A 27,422-nucleotide genomic window follows, 5' to 3' on the forward strand; every position below is an offset into this window, starting at 1 on the left:
AGAGAAACTAGTTCATGCATTTGTTACTTCAAGATTGGACTACTGTAATTCTTCATTATTGGGCTGTCCCACATATTCTCTGAAAAGCCTCCAGCTGATCCAAAATGCTGCAGCCAGAGTTCTGATGAGATCTAACAGAAGAGATCATGTTTCTCCAGATTTATCTTCTCTTCATTGGCTCCCTGTTAAATTCAGAATAGAATTAAAGATTCTTATCCTCACATACAAAGCTCTTAATGGCCGAGCTCCATCATATCTTAAAGATCTTATTGTAAGGTATTTTCCTAACAGAGCACTTCGCTCCCAAACTGCAGGTTTACTTGTTGTTCCCAGAGTTTCTAAAAGTAGAATGGGAGAGAGCCTTCAGTTATCAGGCTCCTCTCTCGTGGAATAAAGCCGCCAGTAAATGTCCGGGAAGCAGACATCCTGTACACGTTTAAGATTAACCATAAAACTTTAAACTTTCTTAAAACTTAAAACTTTCCTTTTTGATAAAGCTGATTGTTAGGGATGGCTCAGGCAATCCTGAAACATCCCGTAGTTAGGCTGCTATAGGCTTAGACTGCTGGGGGACCTCATCTGTCACACCTTTCCTCACTGCGCTCTCTTTTTCCCCCTGTTTAATTTCTCAAGTGATTTTATGTACATGTGACATTATTGTGGTTATTAACTTGAGTTTCCCTGTTTCAACATGTATCCTTTGAATGGTGTTATGGTGTTATGGTGTCGTCCCCCCCCCCCTTTCCCTCTTTTCTGTCTTCTCAAACCCCAGCTGGTCGAGGCGGATGGCCACCCTTCTTGAGTCTGGTTCTGCCAGAGCTTTCTTCCTGTTAAAAGGGAGTCGTTCCTTTCCACAGTCGCCACAGGCACGCTCAGGATGGGAGATTGGACTGAAGACAAGTTTCGGTGCAATCTGTTGGTTTCCTTAGCTAGGATATTATTTTTTAAATTGGCTCTATATGAATGAATTGGATTATTTTTAAATTAATTAATTGGATTTCATTGGATTATGATTACAATGAATTGAATTCCAATTGGCTTGAATTGGACAATATTATTTAAGTGTCTTGAGATGACAATTGTTGTAATTTGGCGCGCTATAAATAAAACTGAATTGAATTGAATTGAAATAGGGGGAAAAAATCCAGCAAAGACCTGACACAGGACCTGACAGAAGTATCTGATTCAAGAGTTGATGCACCTACTGTTCACTGAAGTCTCATCAGAAATGGTCTCCATGGAAGGGTGGCTGTCAAGGAGCCATTCTTAAGGAAGGGAAACAGGGAGAAAAGACTAAGGTATGCCAAGTGAAAATCCGTGGCAACAGCTCTTATGCAGGCATGAATCCTCCCCAGAGCCCGGACCTGAACATTATTGAAGCAGTGTGGGATCTTCTTGACAGAGAACGGAACAAAAGGCAACCAACATCCAAAGAAGAGCTTTGTCCTGTCCTTCAAGGAGTCAGCAGAACTATTCCTGAAGACCACTAAGAAATTACAAGAAAGCTTGTCTAAGATTGTCTCTTTACTTATTTGCCATTTAGCTGGAGATAATGAAATTGAGTGAGCAGGTAGGTCAAAGGAATATATATTTATGATTCCAGTTCTTATTCAATTTTAGTCATCGTGTCATATTCTTCAAGAATGTCTAATCCATATGGATGAAATTGCACCTTCAAATCTAACACCTTCAAAATGAGCACAGCAGACTGACCTTATATTGAAACTCACCACTTTAACATCTTATTTCAGTGACATTTGCTGACATAACCACCATAAAATGAGCATGGAAATGTTGCCTCTCGATATGCACCTTGGTGTTGTCCTCCTGTGGCAGAAATCCTCTGAGAGGTAAAAAGATTAACCTGCACACAAGGTTTGAATGTCATGCAGCCAATTATCATTTACAGTAGAGGTAACCCCCTTGGTGATGGCTCTTGTAATCTGGTTGCATAACTACAGGATGTTGACAGAACTGTCACTGTCCATAGTTTTGGATGAGGCATCAGTATCAGTTCATGACAGTTTGTCTAAGATGTTTACAGTCATGTTAATTTTCTAAAGATCTTGGTTTTATATGTCGACACATTGTAAAAAGAATAATCTTATTCTTACCAGGTTACAGCTAATCTAAGACAAATCTAAGACAAAATGCAGAAGTAGTGAGTGAAAACTTCTTCAGTTCAGTTCCTTTGGAAACCAACTGTTTACATGTATGAGACGATCAGACTTTCATATCATTGTAGAAGAATGTTAGTTCACTTCTTTAATTTCATTGAGATTTTTTTTACATTTGTTTATGCACAGCTCTCTTAAGCCTCTCTTGACCCAATTTAGGCCAAGCTTTAGTTTTCAGACAGATGGCTTCACATTTGACTCTAGAAAACTTTGGTGTACAGAGGACTTCATGGTGGACTCGATGACTGCAAGTTGCCCAGGTCCTGTGGCTGCAAAATGAGCCCAAATCACTAGGTCTCCTCCACCGTGGTCGACAGTTGGTATGAGGTGTTTGTGCTGATATGCTGTGTTTGGTTTTCTCCAAATGTGCTGCTGTGAATTATGATCAAGCATCTCCATTTTCATCTTGTCTACCCATCCATCCATTTTCTATACTCACTTAATCCGTCTGTCTGGTCGTGGGTGGGCTGGAGCTTATCCCAGCCGTCATCGGGCGAGAGGCGAGGTACCTGGACAAGTCGCCAGTCCATTTTTAAAAAAATCTTGTGGTTTGTTCAGATGCAGCTTTCTAAGTTGTGCTACTGTGTTCTTTTTAGAGAGAGACAAGGCTTTCTTGTGCAACCCCTCCAAACAAGTCATACTTGTTCAGTCCTTTTCTAATGGTACTGTCATGAACTTTAACATTTAACATGCTAACTGAGACCTGCAGAGTCTAAGATGTAGCTCTTGGATTTTCTGAAGTTTCTCTGAGCATTGCGCGATCTGACCTTGGGATGAATTTGCTGGGACATCCTCTCGCCAGGATGTGTGTCATGTGTTATGTGTTTTCTGATGTCACAAACCTGAATAAGTTCTCATCCTGGTTTTGAGAGACCTAGAAATAATACAGTACATAGAGTTCTCAGTCTGAAACCAGGACACTGGTACCTGTAAATACTATACTGAGGTTTCGGAATATTCTCTGCTAGAATCGCAGTGGATGAGTTGGTGAGGATACACCTGATAAGACACCTGGATACTAAAGTAACCATGTATGCAGGATTATACGACTATAGAGATGTGTCATGTTCAATTTTAACACAATACTCCAAATATCACCAAAAGTAGGAGAGGACTCAAAATCTAGTTTTGGTCACATCTTACTTCCTGTCACTGTTCCACTTAGAAGAGTGATGACTTCTGACTCCACACAATATTCATGAAGTTATTAAAACACACTGTATATTTTTCAATATTCTATAAGCCTCAGTAACTCTTTCAATAATTTAATCCACCTACCTTTTAGTCTTTCAGTGGACTTTTTTTGTTTGAGCATGCCAGTATACACTGATTTCATCAGATTTTTTATTTATCTGTTACCAGGGAAATTTAAATGCATAAATGATGTAAGATGAGAAGAGAGAACTTTTAGAACGGGCTTATTTTACAAGAGTGGTTTGGGTGTAACCTCTGTGAGGCAAAACTGGGTCTTGATTTTCTAAACTGGCAGATTAACTTGTGTCTCTTCAGGGACCCAGTTCAGGGATTACCTTGACTACAAAAAGAGTGATGTGAAATTATTTTTTGCAGCAAAGAACAGAAAATAGAAAATTGGTGGAGGTAAAAAAAAAAAAAAAAAAAAAAAGTATAGAAAACTCACCAGATTAGAAATAGCACATGAATTTTGTTTTTATTTAGGAAACAGCAAGAGCAAAGGGGAGCTTTCCAAAAGTTAGATCAGACTGACCTGGATCGTTTCCATGCGGTACACTTTCAGTAATTAACTGAGTTATTATCTTTGCTTCTGTCTGCCATTCAGTAATGAACAATTGAGTTTTTGAAAAGAAAATCAACATAAAATGACCAAAAGTGCACCTGTGAAATTTGTATTTGGTGACAGTGTATATGTGACAATCCAGTTTAAGAGTAGATATACAAAAGACACCCAACAAGGGGTACCACACACGATAATCCTCTACTTTAATGTCCTAAACCTGGACCACAGTATTTGCTCTTTTTAACCCACATGTTCATGATGACACCATTCTCTGCATTCATTTGGAACCTAAGACATTTATTCATCAAGTGAACAATAAGATCAGTTTTCATCCATTTGAGCAGGTAGCTGCAGTCAGGTATTACATATTAACGTTTCATGAAATAATTTTTTGGTGCTTTGTAAAGAGCTTACTGATCGATCAAACTCAAACATGAGGGTGTTGGAGGCAATACTCAATGACGGCAGAGGAGAAAACAGCAAGCCTCTGAATTTGCTCTAAAACAGCAGAATCAAATCTTGAAACAAAAGCAGTGAAAAAAAGGAAAAGGAAACCCATGAAATAAATAAAAATGAAGCAATTGAAAGTGAAAAGAACGTTTTAGGATATTAATACACATGTTTTAAGCTGACAAAAAGTAAGAAAAAAAAGGCCCATGAGTCCCAAAGCGATCATGCTGTTGTGGTTTGCCGTGTGGTCAACTAAAAGCGGGCGAGCATGCCTTATTGGAGCTACACTACTGATCACAGCACCTGCAGGAGGCTTCCACTGCATTCCTTCATGATCAAACATAAATCCAACTGTGTGCTGCTGCAGATGACTCTCCCTCTGCAGAGAAAACAACCTGCAGAACAACAGAGCCTTCAGAGTTTTAGAGCTTACTGAGGTGTCACTAAAGCTACCAAACCTGAATTTTAAGTAAAAAACTTGAGGCAGTTCTGGATCCACCCTCCTGAGGATAGGGATAATGACACACATAGAGACACACACCTGACTCTTGGTGGGGCTTAATGTGGCGTGAACTGTGAGAAACAGGCAGGGCTGAAAAGTTGCTTCCAAATCCACTCTGCATACACACACATTCTCAACTGAAATGGGTATCTACCTGACTGGCAGATAGTTTAACACATAAAATAATATTTTCAACAACCACACATAAAAAAATTACACCCTTCTCAGTTCCGAACAACTCCTTTTTGAGATCTACTCAATCACATAAGGATGTGGAGGCAGCAAACTACACCATATCATTATCAAATCAACCCCAAAATGCCATGCATATCAACAAAAGACTATTGATTGTTTTCTTTATCTATACGTTATCGAAATTACTAAATAAAAAGACAGACAGGTAAACCTATGACTATATGCTGCATCTTCATGTCTGACATTAGCACCAAGGTTTTTTTCTTTTCATAAAAAAAAGAACAAATATAGACAGAGAAGACACAACAGTCTGTGTGTAAAGCAAACATATGCTGAGTTAAAGCAGCAGTACTTGTAATAATTGCAGTTATTCATTTGTTTTTGACATCCTGAGTTGTGTACTGAAGCTGCATGTGACTGTGACCATGTGCACTCCTCTCCCAACAGTTTGTTAAAGACTTTAAGCATGCTCGCAAAAAATAAAAAAACAAGAAGAGGTTTCTCTACAGAAGTGAAGAAAGAAGGCCTAAACGTCTTCAAGTATTAATATAGTTAGGCCTATGAAAAGCCCTGGACACACAGTATTAGAACCCAGAATAAACTCTAGGAAAATTGAAGAGCAGTTGTATGGTTAGTTTGCATGTTTTATCCCCCCACAAATATAATATATAAATTCATATGAATATAAATAAAAATTCAGTGCTGTAAAAACCTCTCCATCTCCTTAAGATGTGACCCATCGTAGAAGACCTAACATGCTTTACTCTTAATCTTCTAAAACTGCTGCTTGAAGTATGAAAAGGTTGTCCTTTGTTTATAGTCCTTCATTCGGAATACAACACTGTGGAGGAGAAGACTTGTTAACATTTTTTAAATTTTTCTTTCTTTTTGGTTTTACTGCACACAGAGAAAAGCATCATTTTGAGTTGTGGTTTGTGTTTTTCTTTTTGGTAGCAGCAAAGCACCAAGTTTGTGTCAGGCTCTATGTGTGTAAGTCTCTCTGTGTGTATATGACATCACTCCATAGTCTCTCTATGCGTATGTGTGTGTTTGTACATATGTGTCTATGAGGAGCAGGGTTGAACGTTGATGCCATGGGCAGCGTGGGCCTGCAGGTCGATGGCCTGGGCTGCCTGCTGTCCTGGCCGAGCATTAATCAGCATCAGATTCCTCACGCAGCCCGTCATTCCGGACAAAAACTTCCCTCCTGTCATAGCAGCCATTTCGGGTGCTCCACCTGTCACACGAAAAGATACACATATAACCAACCAGGGATCAAATTTCTCTCAAAGGACACTTGGGCCCCCTTTTTGGATTTGTCCCGTCACAAAAAGGCAATCAGCTTGTGAAAGCGTAACAACAGAGCATAAGAAGTTGACAATTCTGTCTGATATGAACATTTATCTGTGATAAGATATACTGTAGGTGGAAAATTGATCTTCCCTTGGAGCTCTTAAAATAGGAATGTTGTAGAAAAAAAAGCCGCAAATAGCAGAAAACATAAATGAAAATGTTTGCTTGCTTAATTAAAACAAAAATGAATGTCAGATAAATATATTCCAAGAACATAACTTGAACAGTACCTGACTTTGTAAAATAAGTTGAACAAAGAGCCAGACATAGCACAATTGACTTAAAAGATGGTGGCTAAACCCACCAATAAATTGTGAACTTCCAAGTGGTTAACTAGCTAATTTCATTAGCGTGTCAACAAAAGCGACAAACTTACTGTAACTTACTGTTACTTAGTTTTAAGTAATGCTTTCTAAGTTTTATATTTATAATACAGGAACAAAATGTGGTACACATGTGAATGATAAAAAAGTAGTCAAGGAAAGTTAGCTTAAACTTGATAGCTTAGACACTGAATTTAGTTAAAAAAAAATTCAGTTAAGCTTTCTCCCAATTGACAGGGCAGTAATTATATATACATATTTTTACTGAATTTAAAACGTTATTTTCCTAAATATGACTATTTGTTTAGAATGTCACCAGTTATATCTTCAGCCTTATACTTATACTCACCAAGGTATAAACTGCCTTTGGTGTTGACCATGAGGCTTCTGCCTTTAGACTGTCCACGCAGTGTTTCTCCTCCATCAATCTGGACATATCCATCTTTTCCAGTTCTGCGAGTTAAAAGAAACACAGCACAGCTCAACCCAAGAACTGAACACAAATTGACAAAAGCATTTAGGGAATATTTCACAGTACAATCTAATAACATAGCTTTTTTCACAGCAGAAGCTGGTAAAACACAGGTTTATTCAATACAGTAGCATTAATAGATGATGGCTGCATCTTATCTCAAGGAAGTCTTGGTCATGTGAATGCTAGCAGAAAGAGTTGATATTATTTAGCTTTGCTTTACCTGCACTGACTGGTGGGAAAGTCTCCTATGAATAAGTTAGAGTGCATGATGTAACAGGACCCAGGGAGGTTTATACATGTAAATCAGAGAACTGCAGGAAATTATATTTAATCATACCTGACTGCTGTGATCTTATGCCATGTCCCATCATTGATAGACCTTCGGGATATGATTTTCGCCTCTCCGCTGCCCAGCTGGTAACTGGATATTGTATAAATCGTCAGCATTACTACAACATGGACATGAACTGAAAATAATTTTGAAAAGCCTCTAGATGTCAGCAGAAGAAAAGATCAAAGGGTGGAGTCACCTGAAGACTAGGTGTCCGTTCTGTAGGCCAAGGCTGATGAAGTCTTTGCCTCTGCCGTGTTCTCCGGGTTGCTGAAAATAAATGTGTCAAGTTAATAGAAGAACATGTAGTGTGACTCACTACTATCAATAATGGCCTTGTACACAGTGACCTGCAGTAACTTTCCACATCAAGTGCTGTAGTGTCTTAAGATTCATAACTACGTGCTTTCTAAGCATTCATACACACATTCATACCCCAGTGATACACTGGGAGGCAAAGTGGGGTTCAGTGTCTTGCCCAAGGACGCTTCGACATGTAGCCTGGGGAAGCCAGAGTCGAACCACCGACCTTCCGATTGGTGGGCGACTGCTCTTCCTCCTGAGCTACAATGCAGTAGAATTGCAGTGGGATCATTCCAAACAATGTAATGTGTGGCACAAAATCTTCCATGCAAAATATCAACGTCGGATATTTAAAAGTCTTTATACACAGATGTGCATAAAACCGAGACTTATAACTCATCTCATAGCCTATGTTTTTCTAAAAGTATCTTTGCACTTTTGAGAATCTGATCCTTCTTCTTTTTTTTTTCTTTTTTTTTAGCATACAGGCAAAATAACTTAAAGTGTCTTGTGTTGGAGTGGATACCTTTTTACTAGCATGCATCTTTCGCAAATTGCGTGCGCCATTGGTCTCCTGAAGAAAAGGGAGGGTGAGTTAGAGAAGCTCATGCATGTATTTAGTGATGTCATAAAGAGCCGTTGCTCGCAGCCAACATGCCCAACAATGTCACAGCCTCAGCAGTGCAGGAACAGTATGATGATGAGTGTTACTCAACACGAAGAAATTACAGTTTTGTGTCAGTGGTGCATTACTGGTGGTAAGATAAGATAACTGACATGAAAACATCTGTGAGTTCTGACAGATGAGGTGATGGTGATGATTAACAGTGATGGGGTGCAGAAGCAAAGTTAGGTGAGTATTAGAAAAAAAAAAGTTGGGGGTGGCATGTGAGTATCAAAGATCAGGGGCAGAGCTTACCACTCCCTGCCACAGGATCAAGCCCTCGGAAGAGCTGGTGCTGATTTCCATTTCAATTGTCTCTGGTGAGTCATGGGCACTAAAACACATTAATGAAATAACAAAAACAATAATTCCATTGTTGATGAGTCATTACAACAACTCAAAATACATCTGCTGTGAGAGCAAAACCGCATTAAAAGAACCAACAAATGTTACCTTCTCGGGAAGATGGATTTAGGAAGGGCAATGTATCCGTTACTGCGGAATTGAGCTGCATACTGATAGGGCGAATCTAAAACAAATTATGGTAAAATAAAAAGTGATGCAGGTTTATTGGGAATTGTCATCCTCACAGTTACAGTGCCCTCTGGTGTTAAGAGCACAGAGGAATCACTGTTATGACACGCTTGGTTAGATACAATATTTACAGACACATAGAAGAATATTGTCAATAAAATCACTTACAAAGACATTATTTGGTAATGTTGCCCAAAAAAGAAGAATGTGTAACTTTTAGGGAAATAAATAGCATGCTATTTCCCATACATATTATAAGGTTTACATATTATAGTGATACTATACCAGATCAGTAAATAGAGGGATTGGCTTTGTTGGTTTGGAATGAAAGGTAGCTTATTTTAGCTTCTGATAGCAAACCTTTAGAAAGAAAATGATGCGTAGACCCCAGCTGGTACAACACAATTAGCTTGCATACTTTTCCCCTTCATTTGCTTTTACTTCTGTTACATCGAACAATTGTGAAATCAACGTCTCGACTTGATTTCAGGTGTCTTGGCTGTATGTGGTAGGCAAACGCCTTACTGAACCATTTTATGTTGGTTTTATCAAAAATTTGTCACTTGTCTATGGGTAAAACCAGATTTAATTGGAATGAGTTAAGAAGCTGTTTCTTTAACATTGAATATGTATCTGAAATAACATATAATACTCTTGAATATCAGCATATGCCCAGAATCAAAATGTAAATACTGAAGCACAAAACTCCAGGATGCATACTCGTTTGACAGCTCTCTCCAGTGCACGAGCTGATACTTGCCATTACTGACCCGCTACAGCATCTCACACCTCCAACTCTCACAGAGAAACAACTTAAACTGACCACAACCATTGCTCCATGCATGTAAATCCCATTGTGCTCATAATATGCCTGGAATGCATTTCATTCAAACAACCATCACACCATACACACAGAACAGTCAAAGTTAGTAAAGATGTGAATATATGGACATGAAGCAGACTCAATAATCTGACTTAGACAGTTTCAAAGAAAACCATTGGTTTACATTTATGTGTGTTGGACAGGCAGTTTTCAAGTTGAAAGAAGTAAGTGTGCGTTTTGTGAGTAGCCATCTTACAGACACTGACATGACAGGAAGTAAGAAAAGAAAAGGGGGGGAATTCCACATTTCTACCATTTCCTGTATGAAAACAGTGCATTAGTCTGTTTATTTCCCAGCTGCAGTCTACCACACTGTTGGCTTTTGGTTCAGATGCAGAATTCCCTCTCCCAACTTTCCAAAGGGGTAAGAACCTCAGTTGCCAGTTGAGAACAGATGCATGGTTTGTGTTTATGTGCGCAAATGTGTTAGGCAATAGACAGTTGAGGTTGAGCTTGGACGAGACGTGGGGCCCCCCAAACTCAGGGCCCTGTTAGTCACGGTCTTGTCAGGCAGACTGAATATTGAGATACTGTACCATTTGGCTCGCTAGCCTTTGAATTCCACGGAGCCTCTGGGAAGCTGAGGACCTGGCCTGTGTGTGCAGGATACAGCCATGAGAGTGCAGGAGAAAGACACGTGTAATCATTTAGGGTTGTTTTTCCCAGCATGCCGTTCAATGCTGGGAGTGACCTATAAAGCTGTCTGAAATTAGATGGGCTTCATTTTGTTGAAAATCGGACTCTTATGGGCTTTATGGGTCTTGCTTGATCTTTTTGCTTCAATGATGACTATCTTCGTCCACAGGACACAATTTTATGGCCGAGGTGAATGTGTATTTGAAAAAGACGGGTTTTGCTTCTGTGATTACATTGCTTAGAAATCAACAGAAAATATAACAAAACATGTAATCCTCCTTACCTCCTGCTGTTTCTGGCTTTTAAATTGTTTAATTGGTGCATACATGCTAATTATGCTAGTTGATACTTACCTTCTTCACAATTGAGACCTGTGTGCCCAGATGTACACACACACTGGCCGTTGACGCAGCGACCACCATTTTGGCACTGAAGGTCACTCTGGCACACGTCTTTCACCACCTCACAACGCTCACCTGTGAAATCATCAGCAATGAGTTAGGAGGAAATGTGTAAATTTACCAGATTTTTTTTGTCATCTTTTAATGCTCCATAAGCTGTATTTTTTTTTTAGAATTATCAGTGTTTTATGTTATGGAGGGTAATCCTGGACAACTTCAGCTCTTGTAAAAGAAAAACTAGCTAATCTGGCACTATGGCTACTAAGACTATACTATGTCTTTTCCCTCGAGCACTAACCTTCAAATCCATCCTTACAGAGGCACTGGTACTCATATTCAGCACTAGACATGCAGCCTCCACCATTAAGACAGGGCCGACGGTCACAGGGGCTGCTATCCACACAATTACTGATGGATTTGCTCTCTGTGAAGCTGTAGGAGAGATCCACCTTCTTGTTGTTGATTGAAACCTGCACGGGAGGAGCAAACAAGGTTAAACTTCCACATCCTCAAAAAATATTCATTAAGCTTTGTGTTAATTCTTCAGTAAAGAGAATTATCACCTCTCCGATACAGCCCTCAAACATTTTGCTGACATTTGCAGGCTTGGGCAGGATGTCCATTGAAGGCACTCCTCCCAGGTACATGGGGGTGTGGATATTGAGGCCCTGAGCATTTCCTGGAGATGTCCTCCTCTCCACTGGGCCTTGGTCCACCTTCAGGTGGCCGGCCTTCTTGTTCCGCTCGGCTACAACTCGGTGCCATTGGCCCAAAGAGACTGGCTCAGGACTTAGAAGGATTGCCTGTCCTGAAAATCATAAAAGGTGCACAACAAAGTGGAAAAGTTGGTTAAGCTTGAATTATAAAAATCAATTATGTAAAGCAAACAATTCAAAGGGAGACAAACAGGACTGAAGCCTGAAACGCTGATATCTATAAAGATTTTTTTACATATGCAAGTCTGCAGAGTTTACCTGTGCCCAGTTCATATCTGAACTCCACATGTCCCTCCACCATGGAAATGGCCACAAAGTCCTCAACCTTCATTTTTTTCCCACCGCAGAAGAACATGAGGCCATTTCTCTCCAGTGGCTTAAACTCCAGCTCAACACGCAGGTCATCATGGACATTGGTCAGGGGAGGATAAGCGATATATGAGTCCACATCATCAAACAGTGGAGTTGTCACCAATTCCCCTGGTGAGAATTAATGAAAGAATTACAAACGTTTCGTTATATTGAAAATCTAGCTCTGAGTCATTTACATATTTCCTTTTTTTTTTTGTGAAAGTTACGGGTAACTTCCTGTCTTACCAGCCATGCATTTGTTTCCAGACTTGCCAAGATGGCAGCGACAGTCGTATCCCAGGCCACTCAGGCGGTTGATGCAAGTCGCGTCTGGTCCGCAGGCCTCTGAGGAAGTCAAGGTTACGAAAGATTGTAAACTGAGACAATTTATTTTATCGATGTCACTTATAACACTTGCTGTTAAAAGTGAATACTAATAGTCTTTGTCTACTCGTGAAGTTCACATGTACCTGAGTGACAGTGGAGAGATGAGTGGTGCTGGCAGTTGCTGCCTGTAAATCCTCCAAGGCATCTACACTTATACAAACTGGTTTCTGAGTCCTCACACCTTCCTCCATTCTGAGCCAGTACAGGAAATCATTTTACTGAACCTGATGGTATGAAAGGTGGGCAAAAAACATGATAAATAACATGACATGAATTGATAAAACTGACCTGGCATGGATGATCTTTGCAGGTGGGACAGTTTGTGACGCCAGTAGAGCTGCGGTCGAGGTCTTTAAAGATGACTTCCTCTCCCTGGATGACCAGCTGACGGATGCAACCTGCATACATTTCAGTAAGAACAACACATTACAAATTGAAAATAGTCTATCCATCCAAACAGAGTGAAGCACCACCAAAACTTACCCACAAAACCAGTTTTAATGCCAGCAGTTTTGCCGAGGACTGTGTAGTTGGGGTAACCGCCCACATGCAACTCTTCATTCAGATCGAGGCCCTGGAATTTGCCCTGATTAAGGAAGAAAATATCATCTTCACTGACATAAAATAATAAACTGCACATGGCTAACGCATAGCTCTTCATTCACAGTACAGTACCTGTGAGCTGCCATTGATGGGCTCTCCTCCATCAACAATGATATATCCCTGGGTGAGGTTTCGATACAGCTCAATTGTATGAAACTCTCCTAGTTTAATGAGGTTAGGGTCACGTATGGTGGCCATGCCAGAGCCAACGTCAAACCTGAGATTACACAGATTTATCAAATCAAACAGCTTTCACCATGGTGTATTTACTAAAGTGACATTAAACAGGAGACCTTAAGAGGCCTGACCTGAACTCCAGACGGCCACCCACAAGTCCCAGAGAGATGAAGTCAGCTCCTGTGGTTCTCCTCTGGCCATTGTAGAGGATCATGCCTAAGCCAGCAAAATAAACTAAGTTAGCGCCTGTAAATGCAATCCCAAGTCTAAATAAATGTTATTACACTGTGTAAAATAGAAAGAAACAGACTGTAATGAATTGCAAATGTTATAAACCAATTCTTCATTCACAACAGAACATAGGAAACATATCGAAAGTGAATCTTATGATTAGTAATGAAAAATACAAGCTCATCTTGTATATGATGGCAACAACATGTGTCAAGAATCCCCTCTGCTTTTAACAAGTCTGCAAACATCTGGGAACTGAGGAGACCAGTTGCTGGATCTTTGGGAAATGAATGTTGTCCTATTCTAGTGCGATATGGGATTCTAGCAGCTCAACAGTCCTGGATGTTCTTTTGTTGTGTTTTGAGTTCTGTGATGCGCCCTATGTCTTGTTCTGGACTACAGACAGGTCAATCCAGCACGTGGACTCTTCTATTACGAAGCCATTCTGTTTTAATAGATGCAGTGTGTGGTTTTGCATGGTCTCGTTGAAATTTGCAAAGCCTTTTCTGAGAAAGATATTGACGATGCCTTTTCAGATCTACAAGTTGCCAGTTCCATATTCACTAATGCATCCCCAGACCATCAGAGCAGCAGGCTTTTGAACTAAGTACTGACAACAATCTGAATGGTCCTTTTCCTCTTTAGTCTGGAGAATGTGGTGTATATAAATTCCAAAAAGAATTTCATATTTCAATTTCTAAAACCACAGGACAGTTTCCCTAAGTGCGCCTTAAATTACCTTTGGTCCAATTAAAACAGAATGTTGCATATGGCTTCTTCTGTGTGTGACAGATGTTTAACCTGCACATGGATGGCACGGTGAACTCTGTTCACAGGCAATGATTTCTTCAGTGTTCCTGAGCCCATGCAGCGAGTTTCCATGACAGAAAATTGCCTGTTTTTAAAGCAGTGTTACCTGAGGTTCTGAAGATCACGGGCATCAAACATTGATTTCCACGTGTGTCCCATGCCCACAGAGACCTCTTTTGATGATGACATAATCTTTTGATGATTATGTACCCTAAATGACGGAACTTTAAAAGTAATAATTGCTCCATGATTTGAAGTTTGCAGATTGCTGAATGTTTACTTCTAAGAGACTGACTCTCTCAGGTGCTAGCTGCAACATTCAGTTGTTTCAAATTAGTACTACTTAATTTTTCAGCCTTTTTTGCCCTGTCACACCTTTTTCGAGACATGTCGCTGCCATCACAATCTGGATGAGTTACTTTCAACATTTATTATATTTTTTGTGTTCCAGTGTAAATTAAATAAAGGTTTATGATATTTGTAAATCATTGCATTCTGTTTTTATTCACATTTTACATAGTGTTCCAACTCTTCTGTAATTGAGATTGATTCTAAATGTAATATCCATCTTAGCAAGCCAGCAAATCTATGATTTTTCTTTGTACATGGTGTGAAAACTATTAGAGAAAACTACTATAGATAATCATCAGTTTTATTTATTTCCTTTTTTATTTGCTCAAAAAGTAAATCAATAAAACTGATTTAATTTCTGTGACTTGTTAGGATGGATAATGTTTGCAAGTCCAGTGAGAGAAAAAAAAGCAGCATGCCATGGTGTCGCAAATCTAAAGCCAACCAAAGCCACGTTATTAACTGCCATCCAATCACTGGGCTCGAAAATGCAACCAGTCACACAATGCTAGTCCTCCTTTCTCTTTCTCCACATGCTGGAAAAAGACATGCGTAATATACATGAGCAGCACATGTTCACGGTGGGAGGTGGGACATGTCACAGGCAAGTGGCCAGAAATATACTGGAAATAGAGAAAAAAGATTTCCCCCCAGTTAACCAATTATTTTTACTATAATTCCTTGGCATTTTGTTGTCACGCCCCCACACATTCTGCAACAGCTATGATTTGCCTCAAAGAAAGTATAAACTTGCAAAAGCAATTTGACTTGACATGTATGATGTCCAACTGGCAGGCGGGCAGGCTAATGTAGTGTCTGATCAGGGGGACTGTGATGTATTACACTGAACATTGGAATTCAGTTACATGTAAATGTGAGATCATGACTGAAGATTGGCCATGCACCATCTTGTGTGTCTTTCACAGCCCATAAATCAGCTCTGAGCATGATGGGCAGACTGACGCAGCCAGAAAGCAGAATTGTCAACATCGGCCTTGGCCTCCTGAGACTCACCAGCGTACAAAATGAGACCTTCCCACCACATGGATGAGGTGTGGGAGAGAGGGAAGGGACAGAAGATGCAGTGAAGTATATAAATAAATATGAAAAACACATTATAAAAATGGTACAAAAGTAAGAAAATACCATTAAATCCCATTATTCAAGAAAGAAAATAACAGACATTATTACACTACACAATTCAGCACATTTAGGGATGTACACACTTACCATCAACATTATCAGGTCTGAAGTTGATCTTTATGCTGAAAGCTTTGTAAGCGTTTCTGATGGTGGGAAGGGTGAGGTATGACAAAGGCTCCTGGGCAAAGTATGGCATCACTCTCTCTGAAAAAGCACGTCATATTTAGATACTGACACTTCTGTGGTTTGTACTCAGATTGTTTTAAAACACGCACAGAATACTTTCATACTGCAAGCTCACCATGGACGTCGAGTCTAGTGAAGGCTTCCACTTTGCCCTGTTTATTAGAGGCAGTACAGACATAAGTGCCAGAATCTTCATGGGTAATCCGAGGAACCGTCAGCACGTTGGCCTCCTGGAAACACTTAGGAGCAAGCTCTCCCTCCATCTTGAAAAACAGACACAAGAATTATATCCGTGAAAAATGTAAGAAAAAAAATCAACCCAAAGTGTCTCAGTAAGGTGTGTACTGTCAGAGCTACTTCAGTGCTTCTTGACATAAACTGCTTCCAAGTCATGTCCTTTTTAGGCTAGGAAAGACTAAATCTTTGCAATTGGAAAAATGGGGTAAAGGAATAGTCATAACAAGTAGGCGCAGGTCTCAGCAATGGTCCCACCTTGAAAGGATTGTGGGCATTTTGACAACAGTCCAGATACAAAGAAACATCCTTGAAATTTCAACATACAAAGGACTAAGTCCTCTCAAGGATCACTGAAATAAGAACAGTCCCCTTACGAGATTTTATGATGTGACATCCAGGAAACATAGCTGTTAAGAATCCTTCTTGACTTTGAGAAGCACCTATTGACTCGGCAGGTCTCTGAAACACCACTCTTACAAAAAATACATGAGCATGACCATTTCAAAAGTGTACAATTGGGCTGAGATCTAGTCACTGTGAAGGCCATAGCATATGATCACTTTCATACCCCTTGCACTCTAAAAAAAAAAAAAGGGCATCTTTCTTCAGAAGGAAAACAGAACATCCCAATCAGGATAGAAATATGTCATCATGTAAGGATACAAGATAAAGCCAGTGGTGTAGTGCAGAGTACCAACATGTGCTAACTAAATAGTTGGTTAGAGCCAGGCTGTGATAATGTGAAAATTCCTCAGGCTCATTTTTGGAGCTACTAAATATAACACAGAATACTCTTACATTAGCATGTTTGTGCCACAGGGTGTTTTATTTAGTGCAAAAATAAGAGTATACTTAAGAGGCATCACTGGATAAAGGTAATCAATTCTTACATCTTTGAATTCATTTGTGTTGGCCCCTTCCTCTGAAGTGAAAAGTGGACCTAAACCTTGGGGAAAAAGTGACCTTCAAAGCACAACCAAGCCTCCTGAAAACAGCTCCTGAACACTCTGCCCTCCCAAAAAAATTAATTGCAGGATATCATAGTTACCTTTGACCATTTGATTTCAGGCACAGGGTATCCTGAAGCAACACAGGGCAAGACTGCATCGGACCCAATTGTCACATCCTTTGTCTCTGGCAGTGTGGCAATTTGAGGAAGGGCTGGGCAGACGATTTAAATGACGATGAGCATCACAAAAATTGCATCATAATGCATCAATATGATTCCTAGTACATGCACATGTATGCGATGAAAGAGAAAATGATCCTCTTGTACTCACACTGGACATTAAGGACCACCTGAGACTGAACTGATCCCACGTCGTTGGTGGCTGTGCAGCGGTACTGGCCGGCATCGGCCTCCGTCACCTGCTGGATCCTCAGCATGCCACCCTTTACCATGATGTGGGCCGCCAGAGAACCATCAACTTTACTCCACTTGACTGTGGGCTCCGGGTCGCCAACAGCCTGGCACTCAAACTCCACAGAGTTCCCAATCATCACAGTCTGCACTGAGGTACGCACATTAATCATTACCTTTGGCAGGGCTGTGGAAGAGACAAGGAAGGAGAGGAAGAAAGTTAGATTTGCCTGAAAATACATGAAGCAGTTTGTTCACAGGAGAAGTTTGCCCTCAAGGCTTTCTACCAGAACTACCCAAAAACTAATAACACTAGAATAATGTTAGGAATTAAGTAAAACTAGAACATTTCCGGAGAAATGTTGATGAGTGCCAATGAAGTTACTGCCCGCTGAGAGACAGAGGCTGTCATGTTACATTGTATCATAACCAAGGTCTAGTAAGTGACTTCTTTCATTGAGAAAGAAGTCACTTACTAGACACATGCTGCTTGGCTCCATGACATAAATAAGCAGTGGGAGAGAAGCAGAGGTCATAGTATGCTTACATTTCGATCAGAGATTAAATCTCATCTTCACTCATCATTTATGTCATGAGTGACTGGCATGAACCTGTTATACACATGTTAACACATAAGGCCCAGCTGATGTTTTCAGAATAGTGTGAGTGCTCACTTTGCTGGCTGCTCATTCATAAAAATCAAGAAGGAGCAAAAATGGTCATGTTTTTTAAACTGTCGTATTTCAAAATTGGCTTAATATTTGAAAAAGTTGAACCATTTGGTAATAGCTGAATGTCTTGTGACCCGTTTAAAGTTTGAATTGTGTCTCTAGCTGAAAGTATGCAAAAGTAGTTAGATTGGAAAGAGGAAGAAGTTTTTGAAGAGTTGAAAGCACTTTCCATTCATTTGATGGACAGGAAAATTTGAATAAAAGTTAAATATTTTAAAAAGCATGAAAGTGAGAAATACCAAAGATACAGCATAAATCTCCTGAAGGAACTGAATGTTTTGAGACCAAAATTGATTAATGCTTAATCAGCATTCTCACAATAAGAGTCTGACACAATAGTAATATGTGTGCTCTAATGCCTTTGGCATTGGCACCCATAATGTGCCTAAGTATTATAGTAGTAATATTATCAATGCTGATTTTTGATGTCATATGCATAAAGATTTCCTATCTCCTAAAGTTACATAAATCTGTCTGTGATCCATTCTTCTATCAAAACCCTTCTCTAAAAACGCTTTTTTTATCCTTCTTATCTGACTTCAAAAATTTGTCTGCCTTTCTGAAAGCCTCGAGGGCAAACATCTTCCTCTAGCTCCACATGCAGTAAATGTAACAGACCTTGGATGGTCAACCTGGCTGTGTCCTGTGCCTGACCATAATCACTGCTTGCTCTGCAGATGTAAACGCCTTCGTTGCTCTGCTCCAGGCTCTCAATCCTACAGAGAAACGATTAAATCCACAGCAGTGTTCAGTTTTCACTTATAACATTATGCAATACCTCTAATAGTTCTGATAATACACACCATGTAGGTTGAAAAATGTGTAAATTGTGCTAAGTCTATTCTCAAATATGCTTAATACAGATTACAGGGTAAAACGGGCTAAGTTGGCAGTGTGGTCAACTTCATGTTTATTTTGGATAAGTTGTTCTCCAAACAAGAAGACACCTGAGCACTCCATCCTTGATGTGGTGGTTTGGTGGCAGGGCTCCTCCCTCTTTGAACCACTCAATCTTTGTTTCTATACCACCCGCTGCAGAACAGGTGAACTCCACAGCACTGCCTTGGGCTTTTACCTCAACTTGTGGGGATACACGCACTGCCAATGGAGCTGCAGAGAGGACCGATAAGAGTCAGGGTTTAGGTTTTGCCAAGTTAGTTTTTTACTCCTTAAAGGAGAGAAGAGTCACAAATGGACAGAAGTGATTCATAGGAGGTTTGTGGTGTACTTACACCTGACTGTGACTTTAGCAACCACCTCGCTGGTACCAACTTTGTTGCTAGAAACACACTTGTAGCTCCCAGCATCCTCAGCGGTAGCCAGGTTGATCTGGAGATCTCCTTCGTTAACCTGAGCTCGTGGAGGCAGGATTCCATCCATCTTGGTCCAAGAGTAGGTCAAAGGCGGAGTGCCATGGGCCAGGCACTGCAACCTGATCACTTCCCCGACACGCACCGCCACATCATCTGGCATAGAGGTGGCATAAGGAGGAGCTGGAGAGAGAGAAATTTAGAAAAAAGTTGACAAAAACCATCTCGCACCAGAACTACATGTGAGGACAACAATAATACTCACTCTCCACGTCTAGCATGACGGTGACTTCTGTGGTGCCCATGTTATTTGTGGCAGTGCAGATGTATTCGCCAGAGTCCTGTCGGCCAACGCTGGGTAGCACTAGGCTGTTGTTCACCACCTTGTGTCTCCAAGGCAGAGGGGAGCGCAGCTTGGACCACGTAATCGTTGGGGAGGGAAATCCTGTAAAGAGACAAAAGCAGGGAACTCGAAATTAACTCTTGTCTCAGCTGAATTTGAGCCAAACTGTTTTCTTTTGGTGTTATTTGCTTAGAGTGATTCAGCTTTCACACTGTCTTAGTAAAAAGATACACAAAAGAAAAGGCTTGAAAACAACCCTTATGCAGGTCTTACCATGGGCCTTGCAGCGCAGTGTTGCTATCTGTCCCTCCATCACAACCATCAGTGGCTCAGGAACTGAGGCCCTGGGCACTTCAGGGACTTGGGTTCCTCCCTCAACAATGACCTCAACTCTGGTCTCAGTGGTTCCCTCAATGTTGCGAGCTGCGCACACGTATGTGCCACTGTCTTCTAGGCGAGCTACAAGAATCTGCAGAAGAAGACAAATGGACCAAACAAACAAAAACGAAAGCTAGTATCAATCATTGACTCTGAAGCCAAGTCTTTAACTGTCAGATTACCAGTACCTGCATGACTGCGTTGGAGTCCATAGGCACCGGACTGCTCAGCATGGTCTTGCGGTTGTTGTCCAGTCTGTGCCATGAGACTGAAGGGCGGGGTTCTCCCAAAGCTTGACATTCCAGATTAATGGGTTCCCCCACCCTGACCCGCACAGGCCCGACGGGGGTGACAGTGGCCACGGGAGACTCTGAAGGTCCAGATACACAATAATGTTACGTCTTATATCTAACTGTCCACTGGAGGGAACCATTCTCTTAGAAGTTTGAATGTAGCTTACCTTTAACAATCAAAGACACCATCGTATGGGTGATTCCAAACGGGTTGCTCGCCACACAGCGGTAGGCACCGTGGTTCACAGAGCGAGCATTGTTTATGGTAATAACAGAGCCATCAGACGTTACTCCGACATTATCTGGAGGAAAGAGTAGCAAATGATGAGTTAGGTCTGCCACAGGAGACTGCTGTAAATGAAAGATTAGGACTACTCAGCCTGGGAAAACATCAGACTCTAGAGTAGCCTTCAAAAGCTTGAAAAAATTACCCTGATCATGTGACAAAGATCGTCTCAGTTCGGTATACAATATCAGTCTGCATTTCAACAGTAAGAGGTCAGTGTTAACGTCAAAACAGGTGTTGGTTGTTTTCTTTTTTAACTTTCAGGCCTCCATGCAAAAATGCATTCTGAAGTTTATCTGAATTCAGTTTGAGGATATCCATTTTCTTTCCACAAGTGTGGGTGCAGATATCAGAGTAGAATTGCATCATGTCGTGACATCTTACCAGACATTACATTATACCATTAAACCTGTAGTCATACAAAATGTCAGTGCCAATGTAGAATACAGACATTTGAGGAAAAAAATATATGAATAAAAACAAATTTTAAATTGACCATGAAAAAAACTTCACAGGTGGAATTCAGCTGCAACTGTGTGTAACTAATGACATCACAAAATTCCAGCTCATTGAGCAGGTTTGTTCCTCTGGAGCTGTGTGTGCTCGTTTGTTACCTGGTAGCGGCTGGTTGCTGGCCAGTTTCCACTCCAATCTAACAGGCTGGGCTCCTGTGTACACCCTGCATGTAAAGCTGGCTGACTCCCCCACACGCACTGCAGCGCTGTGGGGCTCAACGCCGATTATTGGACTCTGTAGACCTGCAGCAGAAACCAGCAGTTTGGACAGTGGATCATTTCTAGTTGAACGGTCTCCTTTCATTTAAATGATGTTGTGCATAGTAATTGATCCCTATTCTGTGATGTAGTATAGATAAAGTATAGATTTACTGAAACTGTCTAACATCATGTACAGAAGAAGGCAGTGAGATCAAATGGATTGCGTTTACCCTTATTTAAGTGTCTATGAAGCAAGAGAATAAATATATTACCTGTATGAAGCCACGTCTCTCAATCATACTTACGTGAAGACGTTGAAGTGGAAGACACATTCACAGAGACAGAGGTCTGATGGACACGAGGACCTGAGCTCCCAGGGTAGCTTGGGTCACCCTGGACCCGACAGATGTACTCTCCTGAATCCTCCGGTTTGGCCGAGAGAATACGCAGCTGCCTGCCCACAACCTGTAGGAAAGAATGGGGTCACACACAGGAAATTCAGAGTCTGAGTCAGAGTATCTCTGAAACAAAAGCAGTGAAGGAGGAGGGACAAAGCACAAAGTGGCAACGGGAACACCAAGCACCCAAGGCTCATTGATACCTAAGCAAGAAGAGGGTTTTGTTTATTTGATACAAACTGACAGAAGGGCTAATGTGGAATAAATTGCAAACAACTGTAAAAAATGTTATGGGAGGAATGTGTCAAAACAGGTCACAAAAAGCATTGTTGCACACTGTTGAGCTTCAGAACAACTTTGTTGTCTTACTTTACACCCAAGGGTGATCCCGTAAATCGAGAAATTGCCTTCCTAAAAACAGAATTTGGAACCTAACAGAGTGCAAACTTTCCATTTTGTGGAATACATGTTTTTGCCAGGATGTGCATAGATTGTGCCACATTATGCAAGGCACGCTGCTGCATTTGGGGCTTTCAGGCAAACACGACCATGTTCCATACTGGAGTCCAATTAATCAAAGAAGTCTCCTTTTTCTATTACCACATAACCGGGGAAGCAATGGCACAAAGAAGCAAAATGGGAAGTCGACAAGCCAGTGCCAAACTCTCCAGTCCGACTGAGCACTTTTGGGAAGCACTGGAACAACAAGTGTGATATGTGGCCTGTTCACCTTGAAAGTTACAACTCTTAAAGAAGCTGCAGTTAATATCTTGTCGCCACATACCACGAGATCCCTTCAGAGGTCCTAACACACTTTCCTCTGCAGGTTGGAGCTGTTTTAGCTGCATACCAAGAACTAGCAGCATGTTAAGCAGTGGTCATGAATCATGGTTGTAAAGGATTTATATGACCAATATTAACAAGCTGGAATAATATGAATATGATACACAAGGAGTAACTTTTGACTGAAATATGCCTGTGCATTCAAACAAAGGTGGATTAGAATCAACACATACATACCACACAGAGATGAACTCTGGTGCTCTTTTGTGTTTTAGTGTCTTTTTAATACTATTGTGAAAGGCATCCCAGAACAAATGTGAGCTCAGTGATGCACAGTGTGTGATTACCTGGTGGTTGGCAGAGAGGCGTCCACTGGCTTTCATCCAGGTGACTTGGGGAGGAGGATTTCCAGGAGCAAAACAGCTGAGCAACAGACTGTGGCCTTCATGGACCTCAGCTATAGATGGCTCAATGCGAAGATCGGCATACCTCTGATCTGCTGCTGAAAGAAAAACAGATCCTTTTTTTCAGCATTAAAAAGAAACTAAATTTTGCAACCTAAAAAGAAGTGCTGTTTATGAACAGAAAACTATACAACAGACTTAAATTAGTAGTGAAACCTCAGATACAAAGACCAGATGATGGACTTCTTCTCTCACCTTTTAGCACTTTTACTTTAATGGGAGCACTATTTGAGCCTATGCTGTTGCTGCCAACACACATGTAAGTGCCTGAGTCAGACAGCTTGATGTTAGGGATGAGCAGAGTGCCGATATCGGTGCGGTCCATTCGGGCCTAGAAGGGGAACACACCAAGATGTGACAGGATCACTTTCTGATTTCAGCTACAAACACGTTTTGTCTGCCTGGACAAACAGCACCGCTCATTACATTTACACCATAGCAACTACTGCAAATCTTATACTGAATGCAAAGCATATCTCTCACCTGCCTTATGTTCCTTAAAAAAACGAAAAAAACCCCAACACAAATAAACCATTGCTGACATTGTGACATGACTAGCTACTAGCAACACAAAAGCACTACAGAAGAGACCTTTAAGACAGGACAAGAGCTGTTATTGCCAAAGTTTGTTAATTTATTTGTGATTTTAGTGACTGTGTCCAAGTTGGACCAACATTTCTACAATGACTGGTGGGGTTACAATTTGTTACTTTACTATCATCAGTGATGATTAAATTTGCTATATTATCATGATTATTTTGGAAGGATGAATGACTGATGATCATCAAAGAAATTAGGGCAGTTAGGATGGACAGCTTGAGATCATTTGATTGTAACCAGTGAGCATTATGCAGCTGGTGTCAACTGTGGAGTTACAACAATCACTCATACGTGTGCTCCACCAAGGTGAAAAAATGTCCACCATTAAGTGCAGCCATGTGAAAAGTAAAATACACCCTCTTTTAAAGGCTTTATATGGCAGGATATAATAAGAAAAAAACCTCAGATGAACAGCAGTCCATAACATATCACGTTGTGTCATTATTTGTTTAACTAAAATCAGTCGGACTGTAGAATGTTCACAGAAATATATCAGCAATTGAATCCTGTGTTCTCAAAATGCAGCTGCAGTGCGTGAATAAAACGTTTTGCTTAAATACTGACATGGTGTAACATTTTGTGTTAAAAATGAACACAAAAAGTTAAAAAGGTCCAAAAATTCTTTTCATTATTATGTCCTGATACGTAAAGCCTTACAACTCAAAAGGATTATGCTTTTTTTTTCTTTTCTTTACATGGCTGTATCTCATAGCACTTATGGAGTGAAAATCAAAACCATCAATACCATCAATTTCACTGAATTTTTGGCTCCTCAACAACTTCAACTGTTTGTATACTACAGCACATGGAAGTCATAGGCCAAGCAAGGCCGAAAATAAGCTTGTATCAATTTTGGAAACACCTCAGAGGGGAGGGGAGGGTCCGGGGAGGGATTACTGTATTGCCGGGAGTGTTGGGGCATCCATGGACAAAGCTGCTTAGCTGCAGCCAATTCAACCGTGAGGGATGCTAAACCGAGCAGTAGCAGAGGCGGGCCCTGCTTCAATGTGTGTCTGAACCCATTGATGACTTTTCAAAGCAAGCCGTTTGCTAGAGCATACAGAATTTCTGCGTGGTCGCACGGCAGAGCCTAGCTCCCCCTGGGAAAGGCTGACACAACGCAGTAGTTCTCTGAGGCAGAACTAAACAGGCCCCGAAGCCCTCAGCGACCCGAGGAGGGCCACGCAGAAGCCAGACTAACACAAAACCGAATGGGGCAGGGGGGGAGGGAGGCAGCGAGCTGTGCTTGGCACAGGGTAAAACATTCTGAAAAACCTAAAGTATCTACTGTATACTTAGTGCTGTTAATACACTCAATGGAACGATGGAGCTGATCTGGGAGCTGAGAACCAAACATTTGGGGATGGTATGATGTGGACGGTACAAAACGAGACACGATGGAACACCTTAATTAATAAAACGTAACATAAAAACAAATAAAGCGTGTAAAAGGGTCAGCCAGACCCAGCTTGGTGGTTTTAATGGATTTGGAATCAGCAATGAATGGACTGAGTGAGCAGCTGTGGTATGTTATCACAGTTTACAAAGTGTGAATCAAGGACACATTTCATCATGCATTTAGTGGACAGCGTGTGAAGACGAAGTCAGTAGTGGACAATGGATGTGAGCTACGAGACGGGACAGACAGACGGTAGACAGATGGACAGACCTGCAGCTCCTCAATACGTCTCTGTAACACATCGAGACTGTTGCTTTTAAATTGATGGAAACCGTGAGAGGGAATGGCCTGAACAAACGGCAGAACAGGGCAGGGTACAAAAAATAAAAAAATAAATCAACAAAAAGGGGGGGAGGGGGAGACAAACAGAAGGGAGGAAAAAATAAAGGTAAATAGTCAAATTGCTGAAACAGTCTGATGAAATACCATCGGCACTGGACACACCTTGAGGTATAAGTAGAGATAGCATAGGAAAACTTTAATACAGTTATATTTTTAATCAATCCATGCTACGTTCATCACTGATGGACAGCATGAGATGGCTCACCTGTGGAGGGATTTGTCCTTCATTTTTCAGCCAGGTAAGCCTTGGGGTGGGTGAGCCTGACGCTCTGCAGTATAACCTCAAGGTGTCACCTTCGTGGACCTCAACATTTTGGGGACTGACTTGGACCTGGGGTTGGGTGCCGAGGTTGCCTGCGGAAGATTCTAACCAAATAAATGCACTGTGGTCATTCACAGCCACAACATAGCCATATTTAAAGGGTATAAGACAATAACTGAAACTTTTGTTCTCAACAAGATACTGTCTGTGACATTCTTGGATATGTATCATCCACTTTCAAAAGGACAATAAGTTGACTCACTTCAGAACAGAAAAATCTGATAATTAATGCTGAATTTGTGTATGAGAACATTTTTATGACATAAAACATGAAATACACACTCTCAAACAAAGTGCATACTTTGGACAAAAATGGTGGCCCGTGCTGTGTGCTCGCCATGAGTGTTCAAGGCCTTGCAGGCATACTCTCCCTGATCGGCTGGGTCCATCGCTGAGAACGTCAGAACATCTCCTCGTATCACAGCTCTGGGACTTATCCTATTCCCTGGACCTCCTGTAACGATCACATACAGTAATTCAAAGTTTCAAGTGCAAGCACGGATTCTATCAGAATGACTCAAGTCCAGTATTCAATCAAATCCTGCGCCAAGCACTCTAAATCCAAAGCCCTAACTGGTCATACCAATCCATTCGATAGCTGGGGTTGGGTTTCCGGTCACTGTGCAGCGAAGTTCTGCCCGCTGGCCCTGCTGGATATTCAGCCTTGAGGGGGTGATGGTGGCCACAGGCTGGGCACCCTCTGCAACTGCAGAAGGAGACATGTCGGTCAAACAGAGCTCTAATATGGAGATGAAATGTGGGGAAATAAAGTGATAATGCAGGCTGGTTTCAGTTGCAGAGGTGAAGCAGAATATGGAAATGGCCACTGCTTGACCACTGTATCTCGAAATGAGCTGTGGGAAGCACAAGAGAACTGATCATACTGAGAGATGGCCTCTGCCTGTACCCCCTCCCTGAAACTTGGCAGCCGAGACCCTCGGTGCAGGCAAAACAGATGAGATGTGGCAGGCAGTATTTGGCATGGCGACTGGTCAGATTGTTGTCAGCGCCAGTTTGGCTCGCTGCTAGACTACGTACTCAATCCCATATGATCCCAGGGTAGCAGAACAGAAGAAAAGCCTCTTTCAGTACAGAGGGAGGAGTATGAAGCTATTTAAGAAACCTGAAAACCTCTTGGATGTTTATAGCCTGGGCTGAGCCTCGGTTCTCTGACCCTAATGGCACCAACACTCGAGGGAGAAGGGTGGATTCATCATCCTCTGTGGGACACTGAGCAGAAATGTCACAGAGCACTAAGGGAACATCTAAAAATTACTTTAATGTTGAGTTTGGAAGCCTTTCCAACAGTTTTAGTGTGGATTTAAGGTTTAATCAGTGCAACAGAGGGATCCCAAATCACTGACATATCTTGTTTAAGATGAAACATTGTTGTACTGCTACAGTACTAGCTGAAACTAGCTGATACTATCAAAACTAGGTCTGTTTGTTTCTGTCCAACCAT

At 41.2% G+C, this 27,422-nt stretch overlaps 1 protein-coding gene across 10 annotated transcripts in view; it reads right to left on the reverse strand.

The window, feature by feature from the left end:
- Window positions 1–4,117: 4,117 nt before the first annotated feature.
- Window positions 4,118–27,422, reverse strand: part of hspg2 (heparan sulfate proteoglycan 2) — a 100,592-nt gene continuing 77,287 nt past the window's right edge. For 2 of the 10 annotated variants that reach the window (XM_072367341.1, XM_072367347.1), the window contains 38 exons: window positions 26,544–26,666; window positions 26,262–26,414; window positions 25,844–26,004; window positions 25,507–25,584; window positions 23,433–23,568; window positions 23,121–23,275; window positions 21,898–22,057; window positions 21,491–21,634; window positions 20,758–20,892; window positions 20,486–20,667; window positions 20,193–20,388; window positions 19,842–20,021; window positions 19,499–19,759; window positions 19,214–19,376; window positions 18,885–18,982; window positions 17,456–17,722; window positions 17,224–17,336; window positions 16,054–16,201; window positions 15,840–15,956; window positions 15,624–15,641; window positions 13,349–13,433; window positions 13,113–13,257; window positions 12,921–13,023; window positions 12,726–12,835; window positions 12,521–12,629; window positions 12,297–12,395; window positions 11,958–12,179; window positions 11,547–11,791; window positions 11,282–11,453; window positions 10,936–11,058; window positions 10,483–10,539; window positions 8,983–9,058; window positions 8,785–8,863; window positions 8,392–8,439; window positions 7,762–7,832; window positions 7,569–7,652; window positions 7,106–7,209; window positions 4,118–6,317 (listed from right to left, as the gene is read on the reverse strand). In XM_072367341.1, the coding sequence (XP_072223442.1) occupies window positions 6,145–6,317; window positions 7,106–7,209; window positions 7,569–7,652; window positions 7,762–7,832; window positions 8,392–8,439; window positions 8,785–8,863; window positions 8,983–9,058; window positions 10,483–10,539; window positions 10,936–11,058; window positions 11,282–11,453; window positions 11,547–11,791; window positions 11,958–12,179; window positions 12,297–12,395; window positions 12,521–12,629; window positions 12,726–12,835; window positions 12,921–13,023; window positions 13,113–13,257; window positions 13,349–13,433; window positions 15,624–15,641; window positions 15,840–15,956; window positions 16,054–16,201; window positions 17,224–17,336; window positions 17,456–17,722; window positions 18,885–18,982; window positions 19,214–19,376; window positions 19,499–19,759; window positions 19,842–20,021; window positions 20,193–20,388; window positions 20,486–20,667; window positions 20,758–20,892; window positions 21,491–21,634; window positions 21,898–22,057; window positions 23,121–23,275; window positions 23,433–23,568; window positions 25,507–25,584; window positions 25,844–26,004; window positions 26,262–26,414; window positions 26,544–26,666 (5,093 nt within the window). In that variant the 3' untranslated portion in view covers window positions 4,118–6,144. The remainder of the gene's footprint in view (window positions 6,318–7,105; window positions 7,210–7,568; window positions 7,653–7,761; window positions 7,833–8,391; window positions 8,440–8,784; window positions 8,864–8,982; window positions 9,059–10,482; window positions 10,540–10,935; window positions 11,059–11,281; window positions 11,454–11,546; window positions 11,792–11,957; window positions 12,180–12,296; window positions 12,396–12,520; window positions 12,630–12,725; window positions 12,836–12,920; window positions 13,024–13,112; window positions 13,258–13,348; window positions 13,434–15,623; window positions 15,642–15,839; window positions 15,957–16,053; window positions 16,202–17,223; window positions 17,337–17,455; window positions 17,723–18,884; window positions 18,983–19,213; window positions 19,377–19,498; window positions 19,760–19,841; window positions 20,022–20,192; window positions 20,389–20,485; window positions 20,668–20,757; window positions 20,893–21,490; window positions 21,635–21,897; window positions 22,058–23,120; window positions 23,276–23,432; window positions 23,569–25,506; window positions 25,585–25,843; window positions 26,005–26,261; window positions 26,415–26,543; window positions 26,667–27,422) is intronic. The other 8 variants (XM_072367350.1, XM_072367345.1, XM_072367342.1 and 5 more) reach the window with 7 other exon arrangements.

This window comes from Leuresthes tenuis, unplaced genomic scaffold, assembly GCF_036924035.1.
Source record: "Leuresthes tenuis unplaced genomic scaffold, fLeuTen1.0.hap1 SCAF_16, whole genome shotgun sequence".
NCBI lineage: Eukaryota > Metazoa > Chordata > Actinopteri > Atheriniformes > Atherinopsidae > Leuresthes > Leuresthes tenuis.